This window comes from Sorex araneus, chromosome 1 (assembly GCF_027595985.1).
Source record: "Sorex araneus isolate mSorAra2 chromosome 1, mSorAra2.pri, whole genome shotgun sequence".
Lineage (NCBI taxonomy): Eukaryota > Metazoa > Chordata > Mammalia > Eulipotyphla > Soricidae > Sorex > Sorex araneus.
The window spans coordinates 37,150,172-37,162,730 of NC_073302.1; the positions used below are offsets into that span (position 1 = coordinate 37,150,172).

Genomic DNA, 12,559 nt, shown 5'->3' on the forward strand with positions numbered 1-12,559 from the left:
ATCAAGAAACTTTCCTTCCAGCTCTCTCACCCAAAATAACTTCTCTTCTTTGAGCTCTTCAAGCTCCAATCTGTTCTCTATGAAGGCCTTGAGGTAGAGGATCAAGTAAACCAGAGGAAGGGGCCCTGAGCATAGGCTAGCTGAAATTTACATCACAGATGGTAGCCTCAGGGTCAGAACCAGTTGTAAAGATGAGCCCATTTCTGCCTAACTAAATAACCTGAATCTAAGCTCAGTGAGAAAATTAGCCATTGTCCTCCTCACTAGAGAAGTATGGGGGGTGGGGGGGCAACTGCTCCAGATGGGGAAGGGGGATATGTGCTCTCAATCTGAGGTTTCCTTCTTTTTTTTTGCTTTTTGTGTCACACCCGGCGATGCACAGGGGTTACTCCTGGCTCTGCACTCAGGAATTACTCCTGGCGGTGCTCAGGGAACCATATGGGATGCTGGGAATCGAACCCGGGTCAGCCGTGTGCAAGGCAAACGCCCTACCTGCTGTGCTATTGCTCCAGCCTCTGAGGTTTCCTTCTTATTTGAGATTACTGTTCCCCAATTCTAGGGACTGAACAGGCTCAGCTCTTGCTTCAGCTCGGGGGCGGGTGAGGGGAGGATGGGGGGAAGGGAAGAGGAATTAGGGGCACTACAAACCCCTCCCATCCTCTCACTGTCACTGTCATCCCGTTTCTCATCTATTTGCTTGAGCGGGCACCAATAACGTCTCCATTGTGAGTCTTGTTGTTACTGTTTTTGGCATATCGAATACACCATGGATAGCTTTCCAGGCTCTGCCGATGGGCGAGATACTCTCAGTAGCTTGCCGGGCTGTCCAAGAGGGGCGGAAGAATCGAACCCGGGTCGGCTGCATGAAAGGCAAAAGCCCTACTGTTGTGCTATCGCTCCAGCCCCCTCCCATCCTACTTGGGAGATTTCTTCCTGTCTTTCTTGCTCCTGCCTCCAAAAAATGCTTCACTGTGAGATTAGTCACGCCATGCCTTCTCCTATCTCTCAACCTTCAGTGGTAATTATAAGAATTCACAACCCCCCGCCCACACACCAACCCACCCACCAGTGTTAGTTAGAGCACAGCACACCTTTCTTGATGGTTTCTGGCTCTGTGCATCATCAAAAGATCCTGATCTCAGGTTGAGACCAGGAGGTCCTGAAGACAGGATTTTCCAACAGTTATTTGCCTACATAATCCTGCATCAGACATCACATGACATAGATGTAGAAATGTTGAAAGAAATAAACCGGTCCATGGGATGGTGGACTGATTGATTTCCAAAGACAGATGTGTAAATGTCCAGTGGTTTCTTAGTTATTAAACCACTGACCCTTGGGATCAGAGTGGGCAAGGCACTTGGCTTAATGGTGCACACTCAGATTTGATATCTGACACCCCCTGTGGTCCCCAAAGTCTCTCCAGGAGTGATCCCTGAGTGGAAATCCAGGAGTAAGCCCTGAGCACCATCAGGCATGACCGCAAATCCCAACAAAACCCAAACTTAAACGCAAACAAGCAAGCACAACTCTTGCCCTGTGAGGTGGCTGGACCCATTCCTTCTCATGGAGGGAGTGTGCACTTCAAGGATGCTGCCAGGGCAAGTCCTCCTTCATTTGAGCTTTTCAACAAGCATCGAGGGGGTTCCCAGATCTGCTGGAACTTAGTATTCCTCCTGGAACCACAGAGGAAAATATCAGCTCCATACCATAGTGACCCCAGGTGGTTAATGGCTTTGAGGGGAGAGAAATCAAATGAAGAAGGAAACAGACATTTGAGGGCATGTGACAGGGGCTTCAGTCTTCCACGATTATTGATTGGCCACGATAATGCTGCACACCCTCTACTTTGAGGTGTTGTCCTCAAAGTTGATCAGAAATTAGCAAGAAGGGCGGAGTGACAGGACAGGGGGAAGGGCATTGGCCTTACATGTGGCCAACTTGACCTCAATCCCCAGCACCCCATTATGGTCCCTTGAGTCCTGCCAGAAGTGACCGTGATTAAAGCAGAACCAGGAATAAATCCGTGAGCACCAGCAGATGCGAGCTAGCCAGCACATCAGACCCGGGTTGAGTGGAGGTGACAAGCATTATGGCCCTTTGGCATCTGGAACAGAAGCGCAGAGCAGAACTTAGAACACGGTTTCTCCCCTTCCCCCACTGCCTCCCTCTGACCCTCCTGTGGCTTCCTGTCCTCCTGTCTACTGTTGACTCGCTCATCTTGTTTCCTGGTCCCCACTTAGGTGATTTTCTTTTTATTTGAGGGGGGTCACATCCAGCGATGCTCAGGGGTTACTCCTGGCTTTGCACTCAGGAATTACTCCTGGCGGTGCTTGGGGGACCATATGGGATGCTGGGGATTGAATCTGGGTTGGCCGAGTGCAAGGCAAACGTCCTACCTGATGTGCTATCGCTCCGGCCCCAGCCCACTTAAGTGATTTTCATGTGTGCGCTCCTCCCTGCAACATACCGGGTGCCCACAAGATACCCTATGCCCCCCCATTTGAGAAAGCTGCATTATAACACAGGCCAGTGCCCTGACTGAAGCCTGAGCTCCTTCCCTACGTGGGTAAGGATCGTGTAGAACTTGTTTTTATATTTTTTATTTTTATATTTCATATTTTTAGTTTATACTTAGTTTTATTTTATAAATATAAATATATTTTATATTTATATAGAAATATATTTATTTATATTTCTATAAATAAATGATGTGGCTCTTCATCGTTTTCTGCTGAAAAAAATACTCAAGTCCTTTTTAATACCACACATTTAAACAAACTGTTGTTCCTATTGTTACTAGTTTACGTTGCATGAAACAACTTCTGTGTTCAAGAACCTTGTTAGTTTATCCAAAAGAAACAGGTCTCTAACAACACTCATAAGGAGAGAGAGAACAAAAGGGAATGCCCAGCCACAGAGGTGGGGAGGGGTGGAGGGGAGGGGAGGGAGGGTGGGAGGGATACTGGGAACATTGGTGGAGGAGAATGGGCACTGGTGGAGCGATGTAAACAAAATGCAAACACAAAAGTTCATAAGTTTGTAACTGTACCTCACAGTGATTCAGTAATAAAAATAAAAAAAAAAAAAGAAAAGAAAAGGAAACTGGTCTTTTCTTTTTTTCTAGACTGGTCTCTAAAAATATCCAGTCTTTTCCTAGAATAAGTCCTGGCAAACCAGTTAGTAGTTAAAACTAGCAGAGGGCCAGGAATGTAGCTCAGTGGTACAACATTTGCCTTGCGTACATGAGGCCCTGAGCTTGATCCCGGCTCTTCAAAAACAAATAAGTAGAATAACAACTGGTGACGGGGTGGAAAGGATGTCTCTTGGTGTGTGGCTTCCTTCTCATTTGAGATCGCTGTCCCCCTGGTGGTGCCAGGAAGGGAAGAGGAATTAGGGGGCAGCACAGAAGGAGCACTGGCGAGGCAAGGGGGGCCCTTGAATGAACTTGAGTAGTCCTAGGTATATGTTTGAACTCTCTCAGCTCAGCACTGGAGCAACAGGACAGAGGGTAGGGCATTTGCCTTACATGCGGCTGACATGGGTTGAATCTCTGGCACTGTATATGGCCCCCCCAAGCCCCACCAGGAGTGATCCCTGAGCACAAAGCCTGCAACAATCCCTGGGCACCACCACTGGGTCTGTTCCCAAATGAAAAAGAAAAAAAACCCAAAAAGACAAAAAACTGGTAGTGAAATAAAACCTTTTGGACACGGAAGCTGGGGAGAGGCATTTCAGGGCTATCTTGCGATCTGTTTTCCTGACATTTTGAAACAGGATGCAGGGAAGGTATCAGAGTATGAGAGGCTTCCTTATACTTTGTGTGTGTGTGTGTGTGTAGGGGGGTGGATTATTAACATTGAAAAATTCCTAGACTTCTATGTTACAACATGAGCAATATTTGTGTTTCCTATTTACATAAGATAAATCTAAATCATTAGTGGTATTGTCTAAAATCCCACCAAGATGAACAAGGAGACTTTGACTCAACCTGAATTAGTGACAAAGATACTGAATACATTTGTGTGTTTGTTTTCTTGAGCTACACCTGGTGGTGCTCGGGCCTTCCTCATAGGTCCTCATAGGTGACACTCAAGGTCACTCCTGGCAGGGGTCTGGGGCCATATAAAGCAAGCACCCATGAGAACATGAGACCCAGTTTACAATTCACAACACTTTAAAGTACACCTGCCAAAATAGGCTTGAGGGTGAGAAGGAACATGAGAACAGTGGCAGAAGGAAGTTGACACTGGCGGTGGGGATTGGTACTAAACGTTATATGCATAAATTGCAACTATCAAAACCTTTGTAAATCACAGTTCTTCAATTAAATTAAAAAAATTCAAATGAAATGTTTAGTTGACAAAAAAAATAAATAAATAAAGCAAGCACCCAGCCTGCTGTACTATCTCTCCAGTCCTCTATATGTTTCTTTAGCTCTAATCCTAGTCTTTTCTTGCGAGGTGGTGGAGGGGGTAGTTCTCCTAAGAAATGCTCAGATCTTGGGTCCCTTCCAGGTGACACTTGGACAACAGGCCAATGGCTCCACATGAGGCCCGAGAACAACGGTGCTGCGGAGGCCCTGCAGTGCTGGGAATCTCGGGGACACCCTGGTGGTGCTCGGGGGTCTCCAGGCCCACACCTGGTGATGCTTGGAGGCTTCAGGGCTGTACCCAGAGATGCCCAGGGGACCATGTGGTGCTAGGATCCAATCAAGGCTGGCTGCAGGGAGTGCATGTACCTTAATTCCTGCACTATCTTTCCAACTCCTGTTCTCATATTATCCTTTAAGGTTAGTAAAACTCAAGATTTTCATATTCACCATTTAGCTATTTTTGACAGAAATAGGGTGCAAAATTCAGGCGTGCAGTGAATTTCAAATCCAACAGCTACCACGGGGGCCTACTGCCACCTAGTGGCAATTTATGCTTATGACCGTGAGCAGCCAAGAGAAACAGGCTGGTGACCACAGTCTAGTGTATGCCCTATCTCCTACTCTGGGAGATGACTGTCAAATTCGCATGCTAAGTGAATTCAAAACTGCATATTTCCAGTGCTTTCCTCCCTTTGACCCTGCCTCCTTGAGATCATTTGTGCCTTCCTCTCCCTTCTGCCCTCTTAATAGGGCTCGTCCGTGACTGGCATCAATCTTAGCTTACCAGAGGGTTTGTGAGCATCCTGACCAGAGGCAGGGCTTGTCACTCCCCTGGTCACTCCTCTTGAGTGACCTAAGGTCCTAGCGTGGACCAACGCAATTGAACTATGCCGGGACTATGGAAAGGTGTCAGCCTCGCCCCCAAGCTGATGACTCTTAGGACTGAGGCCACGATGAAGCAGCGGTTTATTTGAATACTCTAAGTGGTAAACATGTGAGGGATGGAAGGGGAGGGAGATGGAAGAGGCTGGCCGGGGAAGTGTCCGGGCCATGGGTTGGGTGGGAAGAGGTCACAGGGCCGGGGACGCCCGGAACTTCTGGTTCAAACAGAAGACGGCGCCCGTGAGGGCCGTGCACTGGCGGGCCAGGAGCTTCACGCTCAGGTCCTGGTAGCCTCTCTCGCAGGTCAGCTTAGCGGCCTCCACAAACTGGTGGTAGTTGTGGACCACGTCCCTCAGGTGGCTCGCCGCCTCCCGATGCCGGGCGGAGCAGAGGCTGCAGTCCGTGAGCTGCAGGCACAGGCCGGCCAGCTGGACCAGGTGCTGGAAGGTGTCGCGCAGTGCGCCCTGCATCTCCTCGGGGGACTGGTCCATCCGGATCACGTGCTGGCAGCTGGACAGGAGCTTCTGGGAGCCCATGCACAGGCGGCTCTGGCTCTCGGAGAAGTGCCACGTGCACTTCTCGGGGGGATGGTTGTGGCCATTGGCCTCGGAAGCTTCCAAAAGGTGCCACAGCTCCTGCAAGCTGTCAGTGAGGTGGGCGAAGCCCTCGTGGGTGCTGGCGGGAGTGGCCTTCAGCTGTCGCAGAGTCCTGGAGCAGTACTCGGGCCAGATATGGCTGTTCCTGGGCAGGGGCTCGGGGCTGCAGCTGTGGGGCGGGGACGGCCTCCAGGGGAGGGCCAGCGGGCTGCCCGCAGCAGGCGGTGCAGTGAGGGGGACCGTGGGGTGTGCCTCTGGGTCCCTCTCTTCCTCCTCCGGGTCGAGCTGCAGGCCGCGGAAGCAGGTGGCATAGGACAATTGGCAGCTGCACTGCTCCAGCCCCGCCCGGGGGGCCGCCGCTGACTCATTCATGGCCACAAAGCCCAGGGGCGTGGCCACGCGGAGACCCGCAGGAATCTCCGGGTGGCTTTTAGCAGCAGAGCACAGGTAAGAGTTCTCGGCGGGAAGGCAGATGCCAGGGTTTTCGGGCCTCAAGCAGGGCTGTGGGCTGGCGGAGGGGGGCTGCTCTGGGGGACGTGGGCGTAGCTTTGGCAAAGAAGGTCTCTGATTCGGACAGATCTGCAGGAGACCGTCCCCAGGGTGGGTGGCTTGCCCTTCCACGTGGGTTAGAGGCTCCGGCTGGACCCGCTCCACAGGAGATGCGCACACGGCGGTCTGGTCCAGCTCAGTCAATAGCTTTTGCTCTGGGGCCTCACAGGCTTGGTCTGGGGTTTCTCTGCCGAGTCTTTGGGGGGCCCCGGGGGAAGGAGGTGAGATCTGCTCAGTTCCTGCTCTAGGATTCTCCGAGGACCGAGCGCCTGTGATGCCCCCCGCTGGGGTACTCACACCAAGCGTCTGTGGCACTGCACCTGACACATCGCCGCCCACCTCACCCGGGGGGTCACGCGGATCCTCTCCAGATCCGTCCTCACCTACGTGGGCTCCATTTTCATCTGTGGTGTCGCCGTCACTCCCCCCAAACAGCGGCCCCTGTTTCTCATTGGTAGGGGCGCAAGCCAGCTCCTCTCTCGAACCTGTTTCCTGTTCCCCGCTTCCAGGACTGACTGGAGGAGACTCTGTGGCCGGGGGGACAGTTCCTGGCGTGTGATCTGTCGACGAAGATCTCAAAGCCATTTCCAGGGGGACCCCTCCTCGCCCAGACCTGCTCCCGGCACAGGCGTGGTCTGGCCCCGGGCTGGGGGCCGCGCAGACTCTGTCTGGGTCTGGGTCAGAACTGGAGAGAGAGGACGTGCTGTCCCCGAGCTCCGCAGTGAGCTCTGTGGGGGCACAGGCATCTGAGTGCCGGCACGAGGGCGGTAAGGCTTGGGCCGGCCCAGCCGGAGCAGCAGCAGGGCCCGGGGAACCGGCACGGGAAGGCAGAGGGGGGGTGCCTGCCCGGGAGGTGGGCACAGTGACGGCCAGAGGGGCCGCCGCCTCCTTCTCCTTCTGGCTGGGGTCAATCCGGAGGCGAATGGCTGAGATGGAAGATACCCGAGAGTCCACGACCGACTTGGTCTCCATGGTCTCGGGCTCCATCTCCATGGCCCGGGAGGCGGGGTTTTTGTGCTCGGCCCCCCTCAGGGGGGCCAGCAGCCCCAGCGCCTTGGTCTCCAGGAGACCCGGCTCCCCGTGCATGTCCTGCAGAGAGGACACGGTCGGGGAGGGCGTGCCCAGGGCCAGGTAGGGCTCCCGCTCGTAGTAGCAGACGTCGTCCACCGTCTCCAGGGACACGGAGGGCATCAGGGGGAATGAAACCTGGCAGGTATAATCCGTCTGCAGGAAAGACCTTCTTTTTCTCAGGCTCTTGGCGTACTTCTTCCCCACGCCCCTTCGGCTGGGCTCCCTCCCGTCCGGCCCAGGCTTCAGGCTCTCCTCGGGGCAGACCTTCCGCTGCAAGCCGGCGGTGCTGGGCTCGGCGGCAGAAACAGCGCTGGGCCCTGGGAATCAAGAAGGGGGAGAGTACATAAAGACACAGAGACACGCAGAGGCGTCACAGAACCTGAGCTCGGCACCCCCGGCTGCCCGGGTTCGGATCCCGGTTGGGTTGTACGGTGGGGGGTCAGTAGAGACCCATTCCTCCAGTGGACTCAGCGGGAAGAGGCCCATGAAAGCGGGATTTATGGATTTGGTGCTCAGTGACCCAAGAGCCATTTCATCATCTTTGGGTCACAGAACCCCAACTTCCTTTCAGGGAACGGCGTTATCCCCAGGCCCAGTCTGCGGGGACTGTGGAGGAAGGTGGCCTGTTGATGCTACCCAAGCGGTAAGAAGTACGATGTGGGCACCGTCAGCCACAGACTTTCACAACTTCAAACTCAAGCACATTGCTCGGAAACACATTCTAGGCTTATTTTTAAAAAGTGGGGGTGTGGCTTAACTGTAGAGCATTTGCCTCGCAAATGAGAGGCCCCTGGTTCGATCCCCAGGACTAAAGAAAAGAAATGAGAACAATTATTTATTATATATAATATTACATATTTATCTCAGGTTTGATTCCTCCGCCCTTCTCGGAGAGCCCAGCAAGTTACCGAGAGTAACATGCTACCGAGAGTAGCATGGCGGAGCCTGGCAAACTACCCGTAGCGCATTCGATATGCCAAAAGTAGTAACAAGTCTCATGATGGAGACGTTACTGGTGTCCGCTCGAGCAAATCAATGAGCAACGGGATGACAGTGACAGTGACATTATATATTTATATGGAATACACATATATGTGTACATATGTATAAATAGAGAGAAGGGGGAAAGAGGGGGAGAGAGGAAGAGGGAGAGAGAGGGAGAGGGAGAGAGAAGGAGAAATAGAGGGAGAGAGAGGGAGAGAGAAAGGGAGAGAGAGGGAGGGGGAGGGAGGGAGAGAAAGGATCCCTGACTTCATTGTTGCTGCTGTCGTTCGTTTGTTTGTTGTTTTGGGTCACACCCAGTGATGCTCAGGGGTTACTCCTGGTTCTGCACTCAGGAATCGCTCCTGGCTGTGCTCAGGGGACCATATGGGATGCTGGGGATCGAATCTGGGTTGACCACATGTAAGGCAAACGCCCTCCCCGCTGTGCTATCTATCACTCTGGCCTCCCTATTGTTTTTGTTTTTGATCTTGTTGGAGGGAGCCAGGTCCAGTGGTGTCCAGGGGCTATTCCTGGCTCTGTGCTCAGGAGTCACCCCTGGTGGTGCTTGAGAAACCAAAGGAGGTGGTGAGAGGGATCTGTCAGATTTAAAACACTGGGGGGTGGGGTGGGGGTGGCGAGACCAGCGGGCTTCAGAGTACCAGCACGGTGCAGTGCTCCAGGGATCAAATCCTGGTTTCTCATATCTCCCGGGTGTGGATTCTGCCTTAGCTGCCAGAGCCCTTTTGGGGATCACCTGCCCACTAGCCCCCCCCACCAGGCTCTTCCTGCCTCAAGGCCACAGTTAATACCACATGGGGGTCAGTCACGATCCCAATGCTTCCCTCTGTGGAACAGTCTGTCAAACTCTCTCCTCCTCGGTTCTGTCCATCTGGCAGGGCCCCATCCACGTGCCCCTTCTTACAGGAAGCCTTCCCCGATGCCCTGGCATTGAATTCATGCCTCTCCCACTGCCCGCTACTATTTCCTGCATCTCCCTGGCCGCCCAAGCATGAGGTCGAGCACCTTGGTGATTTTTCCACCGAGCTCACCAGGACGTCCTCAAAAGAGGACCGCGTCTGTCCTCTGCCTCCCGCATCAAGTCTGGTCCCTGCTTCCCGCGCAGGCTCAGGAGCTGCCCCGCCAGCTGGCAGCAGGGCTGGGGTGGGGGCCTCACCTGAGAGGGGGTCGGGCGGGGTGAGCTTGTCGGCGGCATCGTAATACTCCTCGTCCGAGCTGCCATCCTCAAAGGCCAGCGGCAGGTGTGGGGCCAGGGCTCCCAGTGTGGACCGGGGCCGGGCCTCCGCCCAGCCCTGCTGAGCCCAGGCGGGGGGCCCGGGGCCCTGGCGGGACGCCGTGCTGTCCGAGCTGTCGCTCAGGTGGCTGGCCGGAGAGACGCTGGAGCACAGGCTGTAGTAGTCGCTCCGGCTGCCCTCGTACAGCTGGGGGTCCAGCCGGACCACGCTGAGCTCCGCGCCCCAGCCGAACATCTCGGGGGAGGAGCCCTCGGGCAGCTCCCGCCGGGAGCGCTGGGGGCTGGTCCTCTGGGTCAGGTCCAGGAGGCAGAGGAAGCCGCTGGTGTCCAGCTGGTTCTGCTCCTCTGGGCCCTGGGGACCCGAGGGGTCGGGGAAGCCCCTGGAGCTGAAGTGGAAGAAGCCGGAGCGGCTGGAGGAGCAGGCATCCAGGTCGTCCTCCTCCAGGGCGTCCATGGACTCGCTGGAGCCGCTGGTCCGGCAGCCGCGGCTCTCGGTGTTGGCTGAGTCGGACGCCTCGGACTCGGCGCTGTCGGTGGTGCTGTTGGCCGCTGTGCTCGGCCGTCTCCTGGCCCCGTCGGACACGGCGCTGTCCCCAGCGGGTGACAGCGTTCTGCACCGGCCCGGCTTCAGCAGGCGCCGGTCAGAGAGAGCGTCCAGCACACAGTCCAGTTCCGAGGACTCCTCCGAGTCACTGCACGCCCGAGACTCGTAGCCTGCGATGCCGGGAACAGGGAAAGCTGATGGGAGGGTGTGCGGGGTCCACAAGCCACTGGCCTCTCCTCTCCCCACCCCATCCCCCCATCTCAACTCTGGGACTCAGGACTCCGGGTTGCCCCCCCTAACACCAGGCCTCTGTTTCCATATCAGTCTGAACCCCCAAAGGAATCAAGATTCCCTCCCTCCCACCTGCCAAAGACACTTTCTTTATGGGGGGTTTGGGCCACATCCAGCTGAGCTCAGGGCTTACTCCTGGCCCTGCACTCAGAAATTACTCCTGGTGGGGGTCAGGGGACTGACTCTATACGGTGTCAGGGATCAAATTCTGGTTGGTCACTTGTAAGTCAGGTGCTCTCCCTGCTGCACTATCTCCCCAGTGCCCCCCTCCCCCCACCCTGCCTGAGACTTCCCATTCCTGGAACTGAGGTGGGTGTGCAGTGGGTGCTGTCCCCAGCTCTGCTGAGTGCCTCCGTCGGCCTCTGTGCACAGAAAGACCAGAGAGGGACCCGCACAAAACCAAATAGGTCCCCTTCCCTGACGGGCAAGTCAACTCAAGGCTGACTTCCTGGGGAGGTGATTCTGAGGCCGCTGCATGAGCGCTCACTCTGAAGCCTGGTCTGAGGGACCCTCGGGCGCTGCTGGACTTGGTGGGCTGAAGACCCTCATCCAACTGCAGGCACTGGGGGGAGGGTTCCTGGCCAGAGCGCAGAGAATGTTGATCCAGGTCTCTCATCTCTCCCCCACCTTCAGCTCTGGAGCACGCTCTTACAAACATTTCTCCTGATCTGATCGGGACTCCCTGCCACCGTTGGCTTCCTCGGTATGGCGGGAAGAGGCTACACTCAGGAAGTGGCATCCCCACTTGTGGGCCTGACCACTCTGGGCAGCCTTCCCAAGCTTCAGCCCTACTGTGGGCTTTTTCCCAGGATGCATGACCTGGCCCTTGTGACCTGCCTCCCAGGGGTCCCTTCTATGCTTGCTGTCCTTTGCCAAACTGCAGAAGGTTCATGCAGATCCATTTCAGTGGAGCAAGAGAGTTTTTATTAAAACTCGTTTAGGAAGATCGGAGGGGAGAGATAGAAAAGGATGTGTTCAGGAGAGATCACGGGCTTCTCCAGGGGAGAAACTGGCATGCTAAGAGACGGAAAGCAAGCTGAGATGTGTGTTCCAGTCCCTTGAGGTCCTTTTCCCACGCTGACCACTGTCACCTCCTTGGCAGAAGCAGCGTTCCCTGGCCACCAGACCTCCCTAGAAGTGGGCTTTCCCTTTCCACAGCTTCCCTGTCCAGAAGGCCATGCGTTCACATCAGGGCTAAAGACCAAGGTCACACACACCCAGAACCCCTTACTTCCGAATGACTTCACTTGCTCTCACTATCCCTGTGGAGAAGATGCAATGCAACGGGGTGCCATTTTTTTTTTCACCATCCCCATGTTCAGTAACATCACACCGGAAGCCCGGCATTAGCCATGGGGAGAGTGTTCATACCACGGAACTAAACCATTGCTTCCGATCAGAAAGCTAAGCTCTGTTTTGGCTTTGTCCCCAGCAGAGACAGTTGTAAAACACTGATCAACAAACCAGTGGAAAAATGTGGCAGCTGTTGGGCTAAAACCAAAGCTGGAGAGAAACTGAGAATTTTTTTTTTTTTTAAATCTCAACAGACCTTTACACCTTCATTCCTTTGTCGGGGAGTGTGGGTTAGGCCTTACCCAGCAGCACTCAGGGGCTGCTTCTGGTTCTGTTCAGAGGTCACCATGCTCAAGGGGAATATACATGGAGCTAGGGGTTGAACTGGGGTCTGCTGCATGCAAGGCAAAAGCCTTAACCCCTGTACTGTCTCTCTGATCCCCGTTTCTTTCTTGGTGTGATTTTGAGTCTCTTTTCTCTCTTCTATCTCCCTTCTTGTGAACATGTAAGACTGATATTTCTGTTAGAATGCAGGAGCATGCCAAGAAGTGACTAGGTGTGGAATGGGAAGCCAGGCCATCATTACTTTCTGAACAAACAAGTGCTGTTTCTTTTTTTCTGACAAAGAAAATATATCAGGAGATCAAAGAGACGATCTTTGGAAACACAGCAAGGAATCAGAGACCTGTACCAATATTCCTTGGCTTTAGGAGACTGTCAAG

The 12,559-nt window shown here is 54.3% G+C and overlaps 1 protein-coding gene across 2 annotated transcripts in view; it reads right to left on the reverse strand.

Annotated features, from left to right (window-relative positions):
* Positions 1 to 2,745: 2,745 nt before the first annotated feature.
* FRMPD1 (FERM and PDZ domain containing 1) overlaps positions 2,746 to 12,559 on the reverse strand; it is a 102,995-nt gene continuing 93,181 nt past the window's right edge. For both annotated transcript variants that reach the window (XM_055120288.1, XM_055120279.1), the window contains 2 exons: positions 9,632 to 10,423; positions 2,746 to 7,790 (listed from right to left, as the gene is read on the reverse strand). In XM_055120288.1, coding sequence (XP_054976263.1) covers positions 5,446 to 7,790; positions 9,632 to 10,423 — 3,137 coding nt within the window. In that variant the 3' untranslated portion in view covers positions 2,746 to 5,445. The remainder of the gene's footprint in view (positions 7,791 to 9,631; positions 10,424 to 12,559) is intronic.